At 41.2% G+C, this 22,638-nt stretch overlaps 1 protein-coding gene across 1 annotated transcript; it reads right to left on the bottom strand.

The window, feature by feature from the left end:
- Positions 1–13,849: 13,849 nt before the first annotated feature.
- Positions 13,850–21,851, bottom strand: LOC121399867 (protein kinase C delta type-like). The gene is made up of 9 exons (XM_041581708.1): positions 20,847–21,851; positions 20,033–20,139; positions 19,010–19,177; positions 17,561–17,652; positions 16,789–16,851; positions 15,789–15,927; positions 14,811–15,002; positions 14,580–14,708; positions 13,850–13,987 (listed from the first exon to the last, which is right to left on the bottom strand). The coding sequence occupies exons 1-9, from the start codon at positions 21,601–21,603 to the stop codon at positions 13,871–13,873; spliced, it is 1,764 nt and encodes a 587-aa protein (XP_041437642.1). The 5' UTR covers positions 21,604–21,851; the 3' UTR covers positions 13,850–13,870.
- Between the last annotated feature and the right edge of the window lie 787 nt (positions 21,852–22,638).

The raw sequence follows: 22,638 nt of genomic DNA, 5'->3' as shown, positions 1-22,638 counted from the left end.
CTGGTATGTGCCTGTCATGTGTTATGTCATCTACTGCATTGTCCATTACGCCTTATCTGTTGCATTCTTTGCTACATGTCATGCCTATCATCTTTCAATAAAGGTTATGATGTTAAAAAAAAATCAGTACAGAGAACCCAGTTATTCCCATTCTCATTATCCATTGACATTCATTTAAATGTAGAGGGTAGGCACATAGGCAGTCCTTCTACTGCAAATTCTGTGCAAGACAGGGCCACGATATCGATCGAAAGGTTTCATTTTTCGGGCGACCCACCCATCAGAGCCCATTGCTCCTTGTTGTAATCTGATTGTTCGGCCCTAGGGCCAAATGTTCGGATTACCCTGATATAGCCCTGCCGTTGGTGTGCGTATCTGGGAAAGATCTGCTCGTTTAGCAATGTCACGAGACAAGTGGATCTCTTTGTGTATGGCCAATTCGGAAGCCCCCATACACTGGCAGATAAGATGCCGAATTGGTCTAAAGGACCGATATCGGCAGCTTTATCTGCCCGTGTACAGCCACCTTAAGGTGGCCATAGACATGCAGATTTACCTTCATACGGACGAATGATCGTTTGTGCCACTTACCATTCAGATCAAATAAAATATCAGATCAGACGATGTTCTGCCCCTCACAGCAATCATACGAAAGTTATGTCCGGCAAAAGCCGGTGATAGTCTCCCACTGATATTGTCAGATCGGCAATACATGCAGAGATATTATCTGTAGCCAACAGAAATTTTCTAACCTGTCCGGTTGTCTGAACGACCTATCGCCATGGCATGAAAAATGTTGGGACACTCCACACACGGCTCGAAAATCGCATGAAACTGAGATTTGTACGATCAAATATTTGCGTCTGTGGCCATCTTAAGGGAGCACTTACCTGCCAGGAAAAAAAGAAAGCAGACCCTGCAGCTGCAGGGGGTCCCATAAGGTATAGGGGCCCCATGAAGCCCTAATTCATATACAATTTCAATAAAAATTAATTAGGCCACTGCTGCCAGGCATTACAGGACTGCCTTGTGCCTCCTCTGTGCCTGCTTAGCCCTAGCTCTGCCCCTGCTATATATGTCCAAATTTAGTCGAACTGTTTGGCAGATATTAAGATTTTGGTGTGAAAATGCATAGATTAGTGATTATACACTGAAATTCACCCCCCCCCATCATGTGCACGCCCATGGGCCAATGCCATGACTGCTAATGCACACAAATGATGGGACATACAGTAGCAGTTCAGTTTTTAAGTGTCGTAAAATGTCATGGAAAGAGTCAATAAACGGTTTTCTTAATAGGAATAATATTGGAAATATTTTTGGAAATTTTATTTCTGATGAATCGTTCCCCTTGTCAGAATAAGAATAGGGAAAAACCCTGCTACACTAACATCATGAAACAAATAAATAACCTTGACACAGGCCTGTAGTTCTTCTCTGGTTCCACAAGAGAGCAGTGCAGCTATGGAAAGGAATTTAGGTGCTGTCACTTTCTCTTTGGTATCCAGGGACAATTGTGTTTTAAAAACAGGCAAATAGGATACAAGCTCAAAATCCCAAAAAAATCCAAACCAAATTCAGACCTCAACCTGTACCTAATCTTTCTGCAAAATCTGTGGGAAAACAACTATATTTATGAAATAAAAAAAAGTATATTATGTTCTAATTTTGTTGATTAATCCCAACCCACGAAATAATGTGCACCGATAGAGAGGAAGAGTGAAGAATATGAGCCAAGCTCCTCTTTTTTCAGCACTCAAGGGTATATCCATATTCTGCGCTGGGAGATTGCCGAAGTCCAGCACGTCTCTACTAGGTTGTTGGTGCGCAGGTGCGCACTTCCGGGTCCGTGTCTAGAATGACACTGGCGTTTGACACCAGGCCCGGACTGGCAATCTGTGGGTTCTGGCAAATGCCAGAGGGGCTGCTATGAGGTGCCATAGAAAGTCAGCATTTAATGGGCTGATTGAGACTGTTTGGGCCTCTGTTTGGGCTGATTGGGAATCTGTGTACCTGAAATGCCAGGGCCTATTTTAATTCACAGTCCGGACCTGTTTGACACCGAGCGTCATAACGTCACCAGAGGCGCCGGATTTGAAAGGCCTTTAAAAGGCCAATCTTCCATTTTAATGGTGCTTTTCCTCCGCCTTTGGCTTCCACTTCACCGGTTTGTGAAGAAACTATGCAGCTTGGTGCTACACGTTTAACACCCGAGGAGAGCACCCGTAAGAGGATTGCTGGTCTCTGTATGTATTGTGGCCTCGCTGGACATCTTGTGACATCCTGTCCTACAAGGCAAGATTTCTGCACTCCCAGCTACCAGCAGATCTCTACCTTGTCTGGTACGTTCCCCTGCCAAGCTTTTCTGGATTCCGGAGTGGCAGGAATTTTTTTTGGCAATTCCTTTGCCAAGTCTTGTGGACTCACTCCTGTACCACTCAAGATTCCTCTTTCTGCCTGAGCTGTGGATGGCAGACCAATTTCACCAGGTGTTCTCACCTCTGTTACTGTTCCAGTCATTCGTGTGGGCACGCTTCATGAAGAGGAGATCTCCATTTTGCTCATTGAGTGTCCTGAAACCCCCATAATTTTGGGTTTTCCTTGGCTCTGACTTCATAATTAGGGATGTAGCGAACCGCCGATAATGTGTTCGCGAACGCCGTTCGCGAACACCAGCAAAAAATGCGAACAGTTCGCGAACAGTTTGGAACTTCGAACATCCGAAAATCGTTCGATTCGAACAATCGAAGGATTTTAATCGTTCGATCGAACGATTTTCGTTCGAATCGAACGAAAATCGTTCGATTTTAGCGACCGAATGGTCGAATGGTCGAACGATTTTGACGCGAATGCCTATTGGCGAACGTTGCGCGACGTTCGCGAACTTGCGGCGGACGCGAACAGCCGATGTTCGCGCGAACAAGTTCGCCGCAGAACAGTCCGCGACATCCCTATTCATAATCCAACAATTGACTTTTTCTTCAGGGGAACATACGGCTTGGAGTTCCTTTTGCCGGTCTAATTGTATTTTCTCTTCTGTTGTTCCATTGGCCGCTTCGTCCTTGCTCCCAGCTTTACGACTCTCTTTTTCCTGATGTCTATAAGGAATTTTCTGAAGTTCTACCCCTTCATCGTCCTTACGATTGTCCTGTTGATTTAATCCCTGGCTCTGTTCCCCCAAGGGGTAGAACATATCCTTTGTCCATTCCTGAAACCCAAGCTATGAAGGAACACATTCAGGAGAATTTGTCCAAAGGTTTCACCAGGAAGTCCACGTCTCCAACGGGAGCTGGTTTCTTTTTCCTTCAGAAAAAGGATAGTTCTCTTAGACCATGCATTGATTATCAAGCCTTGACCAAGATAACAATAAAGAATCGTTACCCTTTACCGTTGTTCCACGAGCTTTTCGACAGATTAAGAGGAGCCAAAGTCTTCACCAAATTAGACTTGCATGGTGCCTATAACCTAATTCACATTCGTCAGGGAGATGAGCGGAAAACAGCCTTCAACATCTGGGATGGCCATTATGAATACTTTGTTGCCAGGGCCAATACACATATCTCTTGTACCCCCTGCCCATAGCTTACAGCTCTGCACTGCCCCTAGCAGGTGATATTGCTGCACATCTTTATCATTGTGAATGCTTGTATCAATGGAATTTTTAATATCAGGAGATCCTTTTGTGCACAAACTTGATTTTGTTCTCATTCTTCACTAGAAATGTGTATTTTGTTTATTTTATCACCAGTGTATATTCCATTCCCTTCCAGCGCTCTCCCCTCCCCTTCTGCTTTTTCCCATCCCCCTCCCCTGTCCTTCTGCTTTTTCCTATCCTTCTCCCCTCCGGAAATGTCCCCTGCCCTCCCCTCTGGCACTTTCCCTTCCCTCTCCCTTCGCCAGGAACTATGGGTAGGCAGAGTAGGCACGTGCCTAGGGCGCAAAGGTGGAGGGGCGTCAGGCACGTACTTACTCCTTCCCCTAGTCCGGTCCCTTCTCTGCTGACCGCCCACTTGTTCCCATCTGTGCGAGGGCACATGTTTACGAGTGTCTTTTTGCGCAGAAGTGTCTTTCGTTGCATGCACAGAATCGTCTTTTTGCACACACGCGAACATCTAGCTCACGTGCATGCGTGCAACCAGATGGCGCAGCAGCCGGGCAGGCTGCCTAGGGTTCCTGCCGATTTGGCCCGGCTCTGCCCTTCCGGAGCTCTCCCTGTGGATTTTTTCCCCTCCCTCTCCCCTCCCATCAGGCAATCTCCCCTGCCCTCCCCTCCGGCGATCTACACTTTTGTGCACACACTGCATTGGGTGGGTGCACGCATGGAGTGGAGCGCGCATGCAAGCACGTGGGGAGCGTGGTGGCCGGCTGTGTCGCCTAGGACGCCCAGTCGGCCTGGCCCGGCACTGTGTTATTATTGGATTTTCAAAAAATATTCTTTTTCATTACAGAAAGACCTCATATGCAGAAATCTATGGAATGCCATTTCTCCGAAATATTTTCTGTATACAAAAAAATCCCTAGTACACAGAATGAATGTCTCTCAGGGTACATAAGTGTTTGTGACCATGTACCCGGAAAGACATTCATTCTGTGTGCTAGGGATATTTCTGTATACAGAATGTATTTGAGAGAAGCGGCACTCCATAGAAATCTACTAGTGCCAAGCATTCCAGATGATAAATCCCACACCTGTAATAAGTTTGAGAACAAAAAGTAAATAAAAAAAAACTACAGTACCTCTTTACTGCCACAGGATAGCACAGTGTAGACACAGAATGGGCTTTTTGCACATTCCATACTCAGGCAAGTGAACAGTTTTCTTAAAAAAAAAAAAAAAGTGCAAAAACTTGAGGAGGCATGTATGAAAAATAAATATTGGTGTAAATAAAAAATAAATGCTGGGTTTCAAAAGTCGTACATTTTTTCTTTCTCTTATTCTTTTACGCTTCATACCATTACCATACCTCCCAACTGTCCCTTTTTCGGAGGGACAGTCCCTCTTTTGACAGCTTAACCCGCAGTCCCTCATTTGTACTGGAAAGTCCCTCTTTTCTCTGCACTGAACAGCCAGAAAAAGAAACAAAGTTTCTCACTTAATTGGCTTTTAGCAGAGAGCCCAGAACAGCTAACAGGTGCAAATAAGATACTTTGTAACAATTTTGAGACACAAAACAGTTTAGATAAGGAGAAATATTTTTAAACTTTCATAACCTGCCAAATTTTGTAAAAAAAACATGGTAATTAGGGGGTGTGGCCACATAAAGGGGTGTGGTCAAAAAATTGCTGCGCTACATGTGGAAAAAAATTTTTTGTCCCTCTTTTTACTTCCAAAATGTTGGTAGGTATGCATTACAGAAGCTTTTCCTAGTAACAGGCATGGGACCTGTTTTTCAGAATGCTCAGGACCTGGGGGTTTTTGGATAATGGATCTTTCCATAATTTGGATATTCGTACCTTAAGTCTACTAGAAAATCATGTAAACATTAAATAAACCCAACAGGCTGGTTTTGCTTCCAATAAGAATTAATTATATCTTAGTTGGGATCAAGTACAAGGTACTGTTTTATTATTACAGAGAAAAGGGAAATTATTATTAAAATTTTGAATCATTTGGATAAAATCGAGTGTATGGTAGACACAAGAATGTTCCCTTTCATTTTTATAGACCATTTATAGACCATGCGAGGAGACAACATTTTCTCTTCACTACATAAGTGTTTGTGCATGTCTGTCTCAAAACTTGTGTACAAAGGAAACATTACTAGTAGCTACAACAGGAAAAATCCTTAATATTTTATAGTGGAGCTCCACCCATTTAATGGAAAACAGAAAACCATCTGCTATGTTGTTTCTAGAGTCAGAACCAACAGTGCAAGAAAACGTAAAGGTGTAGACAGATACTTCTATAGTATTCACAACTAATTTTAAAGTAATTTTTTTTATGCAAAGTTGATTAAATTACTTTTCATTCATTTATGCCAAAAAAAGTGTTGGAATCTGATTTTGTTGGGTTCAGGCCTGAGTTGTGGTCAGGTCCACCTTTGTTCATAACAAGATTGCAGATATAATAATTATGCTTTATTTATACTACTCAGATATATTGCATGCATCCTTCTCAGTGGTCCCTGCCCCAGTGGAGCTTACAATCTAAGACCCTTATCACATTCACAGGCAGAGGAAACCAAAGGAAACCTACACAGACATGAGAACGTACAATCAGAGATGCAACTGGGCTCCTTTTTACAGCTCCTGAAACTCCATTATATATTGGGCATCACTAAGCCACCAAGTCCTGATGAGTCACCAGATTTACTTCTCGAATTGGTATCTCCTGACGGTAACCCTTGGCTTATGTCACCAGGCTACAGTGGTGGCAAACCACACACAGTGCAATGCGGTTGGACAATTTGCTAATTTTTCACAAAAGGTGACAAACTTAAAGTGGATTTTTTAGGCACCTATAAGCCTTCCTCCCTAGGCAAATGCCCTCCAATGCCAATATGGTGAATTTGGCCCTAGACGTGTGCCCCCCCAATAAATTAACTTTCCTTTAAAATGATTTACTTCAAGAAGATGTGCTTGGATGATTAACATAGGGCTGCAACCCTACAGGGCCCTTAACCAGGACTATACTTAGGTCCGATGCTACCCTTAACACGCCCCCATGCGACGTATGTGATGTCAGTGCATTGTGCGTATGATGTCACATGCATGGACATCTCGGAAGTGACACCATGCGACGTGTGCCCGTGACGTCACCGCCACCAACCAGCCTGGCCCCATACCCCTCACCCCCCGGCAATTTTTTTTAATTTAAAAAATAAATTTATAGGCACCCAAGGGCCGCCCCCCAAAACCTGCTGCCCTAGGCACAGGCCCTTGAGTGCCTTGATATAAATATGCCCCTGCCCTCAACTACAACAAGAGCATAAAATTGCCCTTACAAATATATTTGTGCCTTCTTTTTGTCTTATGGAGCTTTAAAAGAGCTGGGTACCCAAGCTTCAACCACTCCCATTGCTTCTGTGATAAACTACATTACTAGACAATAGTTATCAGAGTACCAAAATTGAAACAAAGTAACGGTGCACCCGCAAGTTAATTATAACAATTGTAGCAAACATATATATCTATTTGAGGAAATGCGAGGTACGATACATAATTACTTATGCCTCCCCCCTGCAAACCTCCAGTTAACTAGTTCAGGTGCTAAAGTGAATAGTAAATTAAAACACAGCTTTTATTAAACTCATTTAAAAGATCACGCTACAAAGACTCATCATTAGGGGATCCTCCCCAATGAAGCTGGACCATGTCCATAAAATACATATAACTTAAAAACACATAGGATGGATCAGTGGGGAAATAGTGCACTGATATCCAATCAGCCGCTATCACTATAAATATAGTCAAAAAGATAAATATATAGTCAGTAATGGGGTATATAAGTTGTTCCCCTGCTCTTATCTGTATACATAAACAGGTAATGAGACACCCAGTGTTGATTCTGGTAATTAGTAATTCATTCAAATAAACCACGAAAAGATGGCACTTCCTTCTAATCACAGAACAATTGTATATTTAAGTAGCCAAAAAGAGTTTTGCTCCAAAAGCTGATCAGAAGTCTAGCCAGCCCTCCCAGACCACCCTTCCATTTGTTACCCAGAGTGATTCTACCTAGCTACGTAGGGAGCAAATGGGAGCTGGTCCCCCACTGTCCACCTATGCCACCCAACGCGTTTCACCGATAAATCGGCTTCTTCTTTATGCCCCTGAAGAAGCCGATTTATCGGTGAAACGCGTTGGGTGGCATAGGTGGACAGTGGGGGACCAGCTCCCATTTGCTCCCTACGTAGCTAGGTAGAATCACTCTGGGTAACAAATGGAAGGGTGGTCTGGGAGGGCTGGCTAGACTTCTGATCAGCTTTTGGAGCAAAACTCTTTTTGGCTACTTAAATATACAATTGTTCTGTGATTAGAAGGAAGTGCCATCTTTTCGTGGTTTATTTGAATGAATTACTAATTACCAGAATCAACACTGGGTGTCTCATTACCTGTTTATGTATACAGATAAGAGCAGGGGAACAACTTATATACCCCATTACTGACTATATATTTATCTTTTTGACTATATTTATAGTGATAGCGGCTGATTGGATATCAGTGCACTATTTCCCCACTGATCCATCCTATGTGTTTTTAAGTTATATGTATTTTATGGACATGGTCCAGCTTCATTGGGGAGGATCCCCTAATGATGAGTCTTTGTAGCGTGATCTTTTAAATGAGTTTAATAAAAGCTGTGTTTTAATTTACTATTCACTTTAGCACCTGAACTAGTTAACTGGAGGTTTGCAGGGGGGAGGCATAAGTAATTATGTATCGTACCTCGCATTTCCTCAAATAGATATATATGTAAACTACATTACTACAATTAAATTTGCAATGGAAACCACGGGGACAGTAGCCATATACGTTGATCATTGCCATAGAAACCAGCTGTCTAAGGAAACAATTTCGACATTTGTCTGGATAATAGTTCCCATGGAGTCAACAGTGACAAATGTCATGGAAACCTGGGCATAGAGGTGATAATTATGGTTAACCATGTTTTATAAAAATCATGGTTGACCATCCATGGAAACAATAACAACAGTCTTCATTAAGCTCATAATGTCAGTTGTCAAGGTAAGAGTTGCTACAGAGACCATGATCCTTGTTGTCATGGAGATAATTGCTATAGATAGTATGGTGGGAATTGTTACGGAATTGGTTGCTATTGCTACATCTGTCACTGAAACAATTGCCATGGAGACCAAGGTGACAGCTCATTGATACAAATGCAAAGCGAATATTGTTATAGGTAAATAGCAAAGGTTTCCATAGAGACCACATTGACAGTTGATAAGAAGTGTATTGTGTTTGTTGTAATGAAAACAGGTGCTATCTAGGCCATAGTGACAGTAGCCATGGAAACAGTAGTGATAATTGTCATATTAACAGTGATTATGGACACATTACTTTCCCACAAGATCATTGGGACAGTTTGTATGGATGTCATGTTAACAACTGCAATGTAAACCATGCTGACATTTGCCATGCAAGCTATACTAGGTCTTGAGAAAGGTCATAGTACAAAGTACAATACAGGTCTTGAGAAAGGTCCCAAGAGGGATCAAAACGTTGGCTGCAGGTACTCACTTTATATGATATATATATATCTGCTTGACAAATACATTGCCTATATGCAAACTTCTATGAATGGCCATTAAACACTACCTGACCTATATTATCACCCTAATAGCACTGATACCCGACTGTCTAAATAGTATTGTATTGCGCGTTGTATTGAGACACCTTGAGATCTTCATAACCTGCCAAATTTTGTAAAATAAACATGGTAATTAGGGGATGTAGCCATAAAAATGGGCTTGCTCAAAAGCTTTTCGCCACGCTACAAATCTTTTTGTCCCTCTTTCTATTTCCAAAATTTTGGGAGGTATGCCCTACCTACCTCCCATGTGTTTTTGGAATGTGGGACATAGGGAAAACATACAAACTCCTTACAGAAAGGGCCCAGGTTGGAGTTGAACCCAGGACTCCCTTTAAGACAGTCATATGAAAAAGTTTGGGAACGCCTCTTAATTCTTTGGAGTTTTGTTTATCATTGGCTGAGCTTTCAAAGTAGCAACTTCCTTTTAATATATACCATGCCTTATGGAAACAGTAGTATTTCAGCAGTGACATAAAGTTTAATGGATTAATATAAAATATGCAATATGCATCATAACAAAATTAGACAGGTGCATAAATTTGGGCACCCCAACAGAGATATAACATCAATACTTAGTTGAGTCTCCTTCTGCAAATGTAACAGCCTCTAGATGCCTCCTATAGCCTTTGATGAGTGTCTGGATTCTGGATGGCGGTATTTTTCACTATTCGTCCATACAAAATCTCTCCAGTTCAGTTAAATTTGATGGCTGCTGAGCATGGACAGCCTGTTCAAATCATCCCATAGATTTTCCATGATATTCAAGTCGGGGGACTGTGACAGCCATTCCAGAATATTGTACTTCTCCCTCTGCATAAATGCCTTTTCAGATTTCCAAGTGTGTTTAGGGTCATTGTCTTGTTGGAATATCCAACCCCTGGGTAACTTTTTTGTAATTTAATTTTCCACATTGGGATGAAGAGATCTCTATGATCTGCCATGCAAACCTGGGCTCCTGTGGGGGTACCAATATGCCTTGATTTCGGAAGGTGTGCATTTCTTTCCATTCTGTTAAACTGAGTTTTTAACAAAACATTCATTCAAATTATAAAAAAGGTTGATTTTGGCCAAAAGACCATTTTTGTCCCTATGTGGCAACCAGTGGAAGTGTACAATGTGAGAGTATGGGCCAATTAACCTGCCTGTATGTTGTTGGAGTGTAGGAGGAAACCCACACAGGCCAGGGGAGAGCAAACAAACTACTTGCACATTGTATCCTGGCTGGAATCAAACCAAGAACGCCAGCGCTACAGAGAAACTTTGTATTTTAAAGTTACTTTACTTTTTTATCATATAATTAAATAAATGTTAATATTCGTTACCTTGCTGTAAAATCTTAAAGCAGAAAAAAAAGAAAAACTGCATTCTTATCCATACCCTTTAGATAAGCCACAATTGTCTCCATTGATATTTTATAGTGATTGCACAATCAGCGATTTTCAACGCTTTGTATCTGAAATTACCCCCACACTGGAAATTGTACCTGGTCTGACACCTCAAGCCATTTTCCCATGTCATTTTGGGCCACATAGTTCCCTCCAGCACCCCCAGCCTGCCTATATCTAGGTAAGTCTCCAACAGTTTTTTTTTATTTGAGTGTTTTTCCCCCTAAAAATATCTTACTGTATTTCCTGCTGTTACTATAAAGAATGAAAATCACACTGTATCATTAGTATTTTTATTTTTATTCTATCTTTTTTCTTCCATTTGCAGTTCTGGCAGTGCTGATGGCTTGTTTTTACCTGTAGCAGTCCATTCAACATGGAAGCAAAGAAGTGCAATTTATTTCTGTAATGCCAGTGCCACATGGTGAAAAGATTCCAGGAGTGAAGTGAAAGTAACAATTGAGTTCAGCCAGTCCTGTACAATCAGTGGAAATCCTGGACAATTACATACCTGAACTGGAAAAGGCCAGTGTCTCCCGGGACATGTATGAATGTGAATGTTTAACTGCAATGAAAATGAAACTGGTAAGTGGACAGAGCTGAACAGAGGCGCCTACAACACAACATATTCACGATAGTGACACTTTGGTTAGAAACTTTATTGCAGTGATTTCCCTGCAATGCCCTCCAGCAATAAAGGAGAATACATTTATCAAAGAACAGTTCCAAGTTTTCAAGTTAAACACCCTCCTAAGAGTTAGAGCTTGTTGTGCAGCCTCCGAGCAGCAATAAGCACAGTGCTCTCTGGTTACGATCTGCTGGAGCTGTGCTGTAAAGCCCTGTTACCCACCTCTCAGCTCTGTTACACACATATATATATATATATCTATATATATATATATATATATATATATATTTTCCTTCCACCACTTCCACCATAAAAACTGAAAAGAATAGATCAGAATGACTCATGAACACTGCACAAAGCTGGAATATACTTACCCCAAAATACTTAAAGATCCTGTTGCTACAAAAGTCAGTGCTACAAAATATTAAGTAGTAGGAGGGGAAGGCACTTTGTATACTATAAATAATAACATGTCAGAATCAAGTCTCACAAGTGGTTGAATTAGCACATGGTTACCCATGTGAGCAGTAACGCCACGTCAAGGCTTCAACTCTTGTTACTGTCCATTCACACATCTATTGCAGCAAATGGCTCACCCTATCACTTGCTGCAATAGTTTCCTCTCTGGTCCTGCATGGAGTGACATAAACTGTCATGGGACCTTTCCTCTTCAGCAAATACTGAGAGGTATCTGACTAGTCACACACACACATCTTTGGCTTTTACATATAAACATATTTAGATTTAGTTTAAAGATTCGTTTTTTAGTTTTACAGCAGTCTGTTTATGAACCTTTCCCCCCATCCTTGAGCTGACCTGCAATTTATTCTAAATATGGACCTGGGTTTTTTGGACTAGTTGTTACAACAGAGCCAATATTCACATTCACACACACATATCTCACACAACCATACAACATTCCTACACATTACAGAATATCACACATGCTATAATTATTGCTGTTCTTGACTGCAGTTTATTTTTCATCCTTTCTTCCTCTCCTGTACATAGGTGGTGATGATAATAATGGAGATAAAGGGAGGCTTAACATAACCCCAAAAGGAAGTGTGCTACAGTATATAATAATAAATAAGTTGTTCTTTTAGTAGCCTCTCCAAGAACCCTGCTCCCCTCTAACTAATGGTTTATAAATGTCAACCTGTGACATCCCTATTTAATTTAGTTTTTGACATGCCTTTTCTGTTTTGGGGGGTTGTATTTAGGTTATATTTATATTTTAATGGGCAATTATTTGCAATTAAATAAATTTAGATGATCCAGAGGAAGGCAAAAAAACCCCTTCTGAGGCGGTCTCCAATCTGCCTCAGAAGAGGAAAAAAATTCCTTCCTGACTCCAAAATGGCAATCGGACATGTCCCTGGATCGACAGTAGCCTTGTAAAGGAAATACAATGCCACATAGGGAGTGTACGGGTTCAATTCTATTGCTCCCGTATTGGCATGCCATTAATGAAGCACCAGGTTATAAAAATAACCTGATACTAGTGACTGATTCCTTGAAAGGGAGAACAGGTCATTTCCAATACAGAAATGCCTGCGGATTCCAAAAGGGAATTCAACTCAGTGTTCTCCTGTTCAAGGAATGGGTGAGCATTGCAAATAGCTAATTCAACTGATGCACACGCACACTCTCACACACACACACATACACACACACACTCACACATACACTCACACATACACTCACTCTCACACATACACACACACTCTCTCTAACACACACACACTCACACACAGACACACACACTCACTCTAACACACACACTCACTCTCACACACAGACACACACACTCACTCTAACACACACACACTCACTCTCACACACAGACACACACACTCACTCTAACACACACACTCACTCTCACACACAGACACACACACTCACTCTAACACACACACTCACTCTCACACACAGACACACACACTCACTCTAACACACACACACACTCACTCTCACACACAGACACACACACTCACTCTAACACACACACACACTCACTCTCAAACACACACACACATATATATACAATGGTAAGGTGGTAACAAGAAACCCCTATATATTTAGGTCTCCAGGGGGTATACTTACCACTACTTACCATTAGGGAGCTCAGCGGCTGCTGAGTGATAACAACCCGCCCTACCTTCCCTAAAAGAAAATGATTTTAGATGTATTTTAAGAGAAGTTTCTATAGAGCATATGTTTTCTTTTCTACCTTATTCTAGATGCTTGCCTGTCAATAGTTATATAATATCTATTATCCTGTCAATAAACTATTGTATAACATTTTATCTAAAGACCTAAAACCAGCCTAATCTTTTACATTACTCTACACTGTCTCATTTCATATAACATTTATACTCACGATGGTTAACTCTTCCGTTCTTTCTTTTTCTCTTCTCCAAATCAAAGCCAGGGATCCCGTGTGGTGGCGACATTGATGGCAGACGCAGGTGGATGAGTTGTTGAGAGGTGCAGCTTGCCATAGAGGGTATGATGTCAATTGGCCCAGGTTGTTGTATTGTCCAGGCAGTATTGATGCTTTCCCATATTAGAACCAATGCCTTACTCCTGCCAACTCCAGCTGGGATCCACGTGGGAGAAATCTGCCAAGTTGGTTTCCTCGTTCCGAATTTGAGAGGAGAATGACAGCGGGATTTCAGTGAAGTCATCTGCTGATGGCTATATGAAAGGAAACAAGGTGCTTCTTACATACTTTATTTCACTCAAGATAAGTCGTAACTTAATATGTGGCTTTAATTATCTGTAAAAAGTGATTACTGGATTCAGATATTAATGCCCAAAAATGAGAAAATGAGAAGCAGGGGAAAGTTAAAATCAGACTATCACTATCCACCAAAACCCAACAACTTTATTTTAGAAATAAAATTACAAAAAGTTTCTGAAGGCCAAATAATGAGCTATTGAAAAAGGAAACTATCAATAAATGAATAAGGGACCCATTCATTTCACTATGGACACATGATTATCTGTCTTTGTTACAGCAGTAACCACAGTGGCGACCAAGTCCAGGTTGGGTCAAATCTGAAGGTGAATTGTGTTTTATCAGTCTTGGATATTACTAGAACTTTAGGAAAGTTACTGTTAGCAACATGTTTTCATATCTAAGTGAATCCCAAACCAATGTTGGGAGCCTTAACCCAAAAGCTCCGAAGACCTCTGGCCTACCAAGTGGTGGATGAGTAAAAAAGAGCAACAGTTTTTCTGCAGTGTGAGAGTGGGTGGATGTATCATATATATCACATGTATTTACCATTCCTGGCTGGAAAGGGGTTTTCACTCTCCGGTTCTCCAGCTCTTCCCACTTCACTGTGCTGTAGAAAGCGTGCTCCCTGATGTTTCCGTTGACACCGATCCGCTGATTCTCATCCATCTCCAAAAGCTAAAAAGAAACATGAACATGAATTTCAATATTGCAGGTGCTGTGTCATGTACCTTCTTAATATATATATTATTCTGTAATTCTGCTTTGGCTCATATTTACCTTCGGCAGGAGGTCCAGCATTTCCTTGCTCATATAATATGGGTAATAAGGCGTATTCTTCTTTATTGCAAAGAATTGCCTTAAAATACTGCCTGATGGTGAAAATGGCAAGCTGCCCGTGGCCATTTGGTACATGGTAATCCCAAAAGACCACCAATCCACGCCTGCGTTATACTCTGCCTTTGATAGAACCTATGACATAAAATGATTACAGAGAAAACATGAGTCATGAACTTGATAGGCTACTTGCAAAACACAAAATAACGTGTTATTTCCATATTAAATTGCAGATGGATTACATTTAACTTCTGTATTACTATCAATTAATATATTAATAATATTAATTAATATTAAATGAGCACAGATCCAATACATGTGGAATTATCAGAGAGGCTGTTCTCATTTAAATGGGTTGTTTTTCACCTTCAGGTCAACTCTTCGTATGTTATAAAACATTACATTCTTAGCAACCCTGCACTGATTGAATCAGACCTCTCTATCTACCGAAGCGATAAATTAGTATTAAGGGCATCTTCTCTTTCAATTAAGTTTTATTCTTAGCAACCTTTGCATTGGTCTTCATTTTTTATCTTTTATAGTTTTTCAACTATTTGCCTTTCTCTCCAGGATTCAGAAGGGGTTTAGTGACACCTTCCGCTAAAATCAAATCGCACTATAAGGCTACAGTTTTGTTGTTACTGAAACTTTTTATTACTTATCTTTATATTCAGGCCCATTCCTTTTAATTTCCCAGTATCTCATTCAATTCAGGCCCTGGTTGCTAAGTTAAATTAAACCCTAGCAACCAGATAGCTGCTGGAACTCCAAAATAGAGAGCAGCTGAACAAAAAGCTAAATAATTAAAAAATCATTTAAAATGAAGACCAATTTCAAATTGTCTCAGAATATCACTCTCTGCATGAGACTAAAGGTTAAATTAAAGGTGAATATGTTTGTATTTTAAATGTTTGTTGTCACCTCTGGTGCGCGGTATCCAGGGGTTCCTATTACTCCGTTGGTTCTTGTCTGGTCGAAGATGTTCTCTGCGGCGAGGCCAAAGTCGCAGATCTTGATATGGCCGTATCTGTCCACCAACACGTTGTCAGGTTTCAGGTCACTATAGGATAAGCATTAGGAGCAAGTTACATAGGTAACAGTTCTTGGGACCAAAATGCCCAAAATTGCCCTCCACTGCCCCTATAAGTAGGCTGCCATCAGAGTGGGGATCCTGCAGGGGGCCCATAGTAACAGAGAACCCAAAGAAATGTGAAGGTACAATTCATAGAGTAAAAAAGATATTGGACCTGCAGAGGGAATTAGTAGTGTTTGGGTGGGGATGCTGACGTGTTTGAGCAGAACGGAGTGTGTGTTCTATAACATATTCTATATTCTTTTAATTGGGGCCATGTTTTACTTTATTGGATTTGCCCACCTCCCACAGGGGTGAGGGGCCAACCTGGCAGTGGGATAAAAACCTGGGCTTATATGGCTCTATGTAGTATGGGGGTCCCATGACTTCTAACAGCACCCTGCAGTCTGACTGTGTAAGTGCTTTCTTGTATTGGCTAATTTAAAAAGGAGTTGGGAGAGATGAGTAGCTACTATGGGAAATGCTTGCCTACAGCACATGTACTTTCAGTAGGAGAGAGGAGAGCACTCTGACGCAGATTTCTCACTTGAGAAAGGGCAATTACAGCCCGAAACATGTTGTGTATAGCAGCTTAAATAAATATTAATCACAAGCAGTTAATCTGCGTCACAGTGCTCTCCTCTCTCCTACTGAAAGTTCAATTGTTTGGGATGTTCGGTACATCTATTCGGGAGGATTGATGCATTCATTCATCAGGTGCTAATTGGCAGAGCGCGGATTCCCTACTTCCACTACAGCACATGTAGTGGTGACAGTCCATCATCACTCAGTGAATCTATGTGTCAGAAAGCACATAGAGACAACACAATATACTGAGAATTAACTCACCGGTGAATGATGCCCTTGGAGTGCAGGAACTGGAGGGCAACCACCATCTCCGCTGTGTAGAACCTTTTACAAAAAGAAAATCATCATCGTTCCTATATCACATTCATTACATAGGATTTGTTACAGTTAACTATAGAGTTGCCTCGCAGTGTTCTCTGTGCTTGCATCTGATGCAAATATCTAAGTGTAACATACAAAAGGGTGCAGAACACGTCTTACTGACAGCACAGGCAAACATGCTACATATGTAACTTGTTATGGGAACAAATTCAGCCCATTCAAGTGCCCAGCGTTTTCCACTTATAAAAGAGCTCTAGTAACACTGTCCCAGAGAAAATCCATTAAAGTGATCCAGCTACAATTCCTTAAACAATTCCTTAAACATTAAATCAGAGAAATAAAAAAGGGAAATGTATGAAATGTGCAAAGTATAAAAAGTACAGTTTCTAATGCAATTCCTCTACAATGGGCCATTGGTTGGGGCAGCTGGGAGGGGTGATATTGCAAGTCTATGGCATCTTTTAACAACTCCTTTAGTATTGGCCATAATCTAAAGATTGCCACCTGAATGAAACACAAGTTCGGGTGCAGGAAAGGGGACACTGCTACTCAAGCTTGTCCCTCGGTAATACACTGCTGCCAGAGAACAAAAACCTATTAAGGGCCAAGAGGTAGGAAGTGAGCAAAGTATGAAAAACATGGTGGGCTGCATCTATTCTTTCCAGTTTGCTCCCTGTCCCATGTACTGTAAATGGGTCCTAATGTCACTTACATGATTCTTGCCATTGGCAGATTTCCTTTGCGAAGAATCATTTGCATTAAAGATTTCCCGCTGGCATACTCCAGGACGAAGAAGGATTCCAGCTGTTAAAGAGAGAATAGAAGAAGGTGAGACCTAGAACATCCAGCCTCCCACCCAAAAACTTTAAAACTGTCTGAATAGAAGTGGTAATGTGAATAAGTGGAAAGCAACATCTTAGCGCTCCATGGAGATATATAAACAGCCATGTATGAGGAGCAAATGAGACCCCACCGCATAGTTTGTCTAACACTGGTCTAATTATGCTAAAAGAGATAAGGACATCAGAAAATAACCTTTTTCATTATCTTTCATAACATTGTCTTTGAATGTGATTTATAATTTTGCCATAAAAATATTTGCCGGAATTTTTTACATTACCTTTCTTACTACCCCGTTCCTCTATGAGCAGGCTGCCATATTTGTGGAGCAGATATCCGTTAGCATTAGAAACTCTAACTGACCGGTTAAGATTGGACAGTCAGGTTGGCAAAACAGTCAGGTTTAAGAACTTCAAGTGTCAATTACAAAAGCAGAACTATCAGCGAAAAACAATCAACATGACCTATAGGTAACTTTTAATGTAGATTAATATTTTGAAAAGAAAATTTTTAGTGTCGGTATCACTTTAAAGTTAATTTTAATGCTAGATTCCATTTAAAGACATTGTGGGACATTCACTAAGATTCAGAGTTGCACCAGGTGTAACTTCGCCGCACTTTGCCGCACTTCGCCAGGCGTAGTTTCGCCAGCGCTCCGCAAATTCACTAAAATCCGAAGTTGCGCTCAGGGGTAGGGTAAGGTTGCGAAGTTGCGCTAGCGTTGATTCGCTAAACGAAGCGAAGTTACGCTAGCGATGGTTAATTTGCATACGGCGCCAAATTCAAATTTCAATGGAGGAATATGTAGCAGCACTACAAATGCCTGGGAAACCTTCAAAACATCAGATAAAATTTGTATTTTGCCCTACACATGTGCCCACTGTATAGTTAAGTTGCCATAAGTTAGGAAATGAAGGGGGGAAGGAGGGGAGCCCCAAAAAAATATTTCAATCTTTTTCAACCTATCACACATAATATAGAAAAAACACCGGCGTTGGGAATTAGAATTTTTTTTTACTTTTTTTGAAGAAATCCCTATCTACTCTATTGTGCTTCGCCTGATCTGAGGTGGCGAAGGAAGTCTAGCGTAAAAGGTAGCGTTCAGAACACTGCACGCATTAGTGAATTTGCGTAGTTACGTCTGTTGCGCAAATTCGCCAGGCGTAAGGGTGCGAAGTTACACTAGCGAAGTTACGCCAGCGTCCGTTAGTGAATTTGCAAAGTAACGAAAATGCCCAACGCTAGCGAATTGACACTAGCGTTAGGCGCTTCGGCGCATAGTGAATTTGCCCCATTATATGCAATTAAAAGCAGTATTTACCTCTGATTGAAAAGCTGCGTAGGAATGGCATAAAAATGTGCTTCCTCTAGCGACCGACAGCACTCGGGCCTCCTTCATCATGATGTTGAAGTTGTTCTTGTCTGGACTTTTCTGCATGATCTTTACTGCTACCAGTTGCTTCTTCGGTGTAAACGAAGCCAACATCACCTAATAACGAAGGGCAAATATTAGATATGACATGGTGTATGTAAAGGTAAACGCTAAACATTGAGAGGCTAAAATAAAAAAGTTATCTGTTTTCACTTTACACCGTAGGTGGAGAATAATAAACAGTCTCCCCAATTTATTAGAAACAGTATCTTCCAGTGATTCCTTCCCCAACATAAATGTCACCGTTCTATATCACCACTTTATAATGATATTCTTAGAACTGTATTTACAAAACAATGAGTAATAATACTAAACTACTTTATTCTCGCCTATGTTTTCTGCTTCCCTATGATTTATACTAAGAGAAATCATTCCTGGGCAGGGCTGGTCCTATCAAATGTGGGGCCCAATTGGAACCATGTTGGCGGGGCCCCTAGACAAAGTGTTGCTGGCTACTGACACACCAAGTATTTAGGAAAATAAGGGCATACAGGCACAAAATAGAAAGGAAAGGGGCAGACAAGGTAAGAGAGTGAGAGGGATGAAATAGGGGCACATAATAGGGGCACACAGGGTAAGAGAGAGAGGGAGGAAATAGGAGAGTGGACTGGGCCAATTAGTTTGGGGCAGGCTGGGCCGATTCAGCTTGGGAGCAGGCTTGGTTGGATTGGGGGCAGGCAGGTCCTATCAAGGTTGGAGGAAAGCTGGGCCTATGAGAGTTGGGGGCAGGTTAGACCTATGGATTTGGGGATGGGCTGGACTCTCAAAGTTGGGGGCAGGCCAGGCAGCATCATGTGCTGAGGGAAATATTATCTGTGCTGCCCTGTGGTGCGGGGCCCCCCAGAGGTGCGGGGCCCTATTGGGCCCAATAGGCCTAAGGCCGGCCCTGTTCCTGGGAAGCCTTTCACTTACCCGGCCAAAGCCTCCTTTTCCCAGCTCTGAATAAAACCTGTAGTTCTTAATATCCAGGGGGACAGGTCTGCTGATATCCACACAGAGTTTCTTCGCTGCGCTTCCACCTAGTTAGGGAAAAAAACTCCATTAGTACCTTGTATTACAAATAACCTGTACATAGCATATATTAATAAACCCATCAGCAAGCATAAGGCAGGGCTCCTTAATATGAGGCAGCACAAGGGACTGGAGAGGGGACACCTACACCTATGTGCCTCCCCCAGATGGCCCCCATGAATACATCTCCCAGAAAACTTAAGCCTTTGATTATATATTTAGAAATGCTGGAAGCCTGGGTTTCTGACATATTGACACAGCAGACCATTAGTGATAGTAATGTTCATAAGAATCAATCAGTAATTAGATTTGAACAGTTACATACAAGGTAGAAGATGAAAGCAGATGTGATTGGTTGACATTGGCATCATCACTGATAATGCTAATTTCCTATACTATAGAAAACCAGCCCTGATTGGTTGATACTGGCAATATCACTGGTGATTTTTATTTTCCCTTATAGTAAACCAGCCCTAGTTTCATACCAAGATTAAAAAAGAAGAAGAAAGAATAAATAAATAGATGGGTAATTTTTAGTCAGAACAAGACCTTGGGTAAATCAGCAAGCTATAAACATCAGGCAAACAAATTAATTGCAGAAATCCTGATAAAAAGACATCCCAGCAAGTTAGGGCAGATAGATCCTATGGGGCCACTTCTTATTAGAAAGTTAGGGGAGAGATTAAGCACAAAAGCGGCAACTGTGTTTTCTTACCTTCTAAGGGATCCTCTGGACTTCTTGATTTTTGATCCTTATTCACTCCTTCACTGGTCTTTTCCAACTGACTTTTCTTTTCTTCTAACTGTAACTTTTCACTCTTCTCTATGGGGCTTTTCTCCTTGTCTTTTAATTTACTCCTTCTGCTTTTATTGCTCCCATCTTGACGGGTCTTCTTTTCCATGGGGTGTTTCTTCTTTTCTTCTAAATCATCTCCACTCCTTCTCCTTTTATTTCTCCCATCTTCACTGGTCTTCCTTTCCATGGGGCTTTTCTCCTTTTCTTTTACCTGTCCTTCACTCCTTCTCCTTTTACTGCCCCCATCTACACTGATCTTTTTCATTTGACTTTTCTTCTGATCTTCTAACTCACCTTCACTCCTTCTATTATTGCTCCAATCTCCACAGTTCTTCCTTTGTATGGAGCTTTTCCTCTCTTCTATCTGTCCTTCACTCCTTCTCCTGCCCCCATCTTCACTGGTCTTCTTTTTCACCAGGCTTTTCTTCTTGTCTTCCAAATCACCATCACCCCTTCTGTTATTGCTCCTATCTCCACTGGTCTTCCTTTCTTTAGGGCTTTTCTTCTTCTCTTCCAGCTCCCTTTCTCTCCTTCTCCTTTTACTGCCCCCATCTTCACTGGTTTTCTTTTTCACCAGGCTTTTCTTCTTCTCTTCTAAATCTCCATCACTCCATCTCCTTTTCTTGCCTTGTCCTTCCTCCTCCGAATTCCGACTCCTCTTCTTCGTCACCTCCATGTTAATCTCTCCTCCTATACTGTTTTTTTTAATTTTATTTAAGCTCTATCGCAATTTATCTACTTTTATCTATCGCCACTCTCACTCCATGTCTCTTCTCCTCACTGTCCAAACAGCAGTTGGCCTGAACCAACTGAACAAGTAACTGAACTAGGTGAGTCATGTGACCACCAGCAGTGTCATGCAGGCAGGCAACATGGAGCGACAATGGAGAGCCATTGGCACTACAGAGGACATTGCTATGGCACTACAGAGAAGAAAAACTTCTCTAAGAGCAAATGTTTAAAGTTGAGAATATGATTTATTAGTAAAACCATTAAGGGGCAGAGCTGAAATCCCTGCAGTCCACAAGGGTTATCAAATGGAACTGCTAACAGAGTTGTATTATATCTACACTGATTGATGCTAATTGTATCAAGAGTTCCAGAACTGTGCTGAGATTCTGTATTCACTTCAGCTCCTTCATGGGAAATTGGAAGTTGCTGATTACCTCAACAGTTCCCACATATTAGTAGGCTGGTGGCCATTATCAGGACAAACACCAAGTTGTTGCTTAGAGGAACTCTATTTTAAATGGCGCCTATCTATGCTGCCAGAATTCCAAACCTTATTGGAGGTTTAGTGGGACCTATGTCTTTATTGAAGCATGACATGCTGACAATTATCTACATTCTTTATCTATAGACCCTTCTTCACCATTTCCATATTTCACTGCACTGCATTGTAAACTCCTAAATAGAAAGATTTATAGACACTGATAAATGTAACAGCTCTATATATTTGTGGACTAATGTAAAAGGTAAAAAATAAAGGGCTAAACAGAAGCAAATTATTGTGAGTGCCACATATAGGTGGCTCTGCTCTGTATTGCTTCTTCTTTTTCCCTGTTAATGTGTAATGTGGAAAACTGTATAGGGCAAATGCTATATAAATACAGCACCTTACCTGCATCCAATTCTCACATAGTAACATAGTAGATGAGGTTGAAAAGAAAAAATGTGTCCATCAAGTGCAACATGCACAACTGCTAGTGAA

The sequence above is a fragment of the Xenopus laevis genome, chromosome 2L (genome assembly GCF_017654675.1).
Source record: "Xenopus laevis strain J_2021 chromosome 2L, Xenopus_laevis_v10.1, whole genome shotgun sequence".
NCBI lineage: Eukaryota > Metazoa > Chordata > Amphibia > Anura > Pipidae > Xenopus > Xenopus laevis.
The sequence above is the reverse complement of the archived record's forward strand: the minus strand, read 5'-3'. Positions and strand labels throughout refer to the sequence as shown.

What these genes read in the sequence shown, in the direction of transcription:
- LOC121399867 (XM_041581708.1), bottom strand. Translation starts at nt 21,603, where the DNA reads ATGGAGGTGACGAAGAAGAGGAGTCGGAATTCGGAGGAGGAAGGACAA. An exon ending in TCCAAGGGCATCATTCACCG is followed by an intron (nt 15,928 to 16,788) that starts GTGAGTTAATTC and finishes CTTATCCTATAG; the next exon opens with TGACCTGAAACCTGACAACG. An exon ending in TGCTGGACCTCCTGCCGAAG is followed by an intron (nt 14,709 to 14,810) that starts GTAAATATGAGC and finishes GTTTCTTTTTAG; the next exon opens with CTTTTGGAGATGGATGAGAA.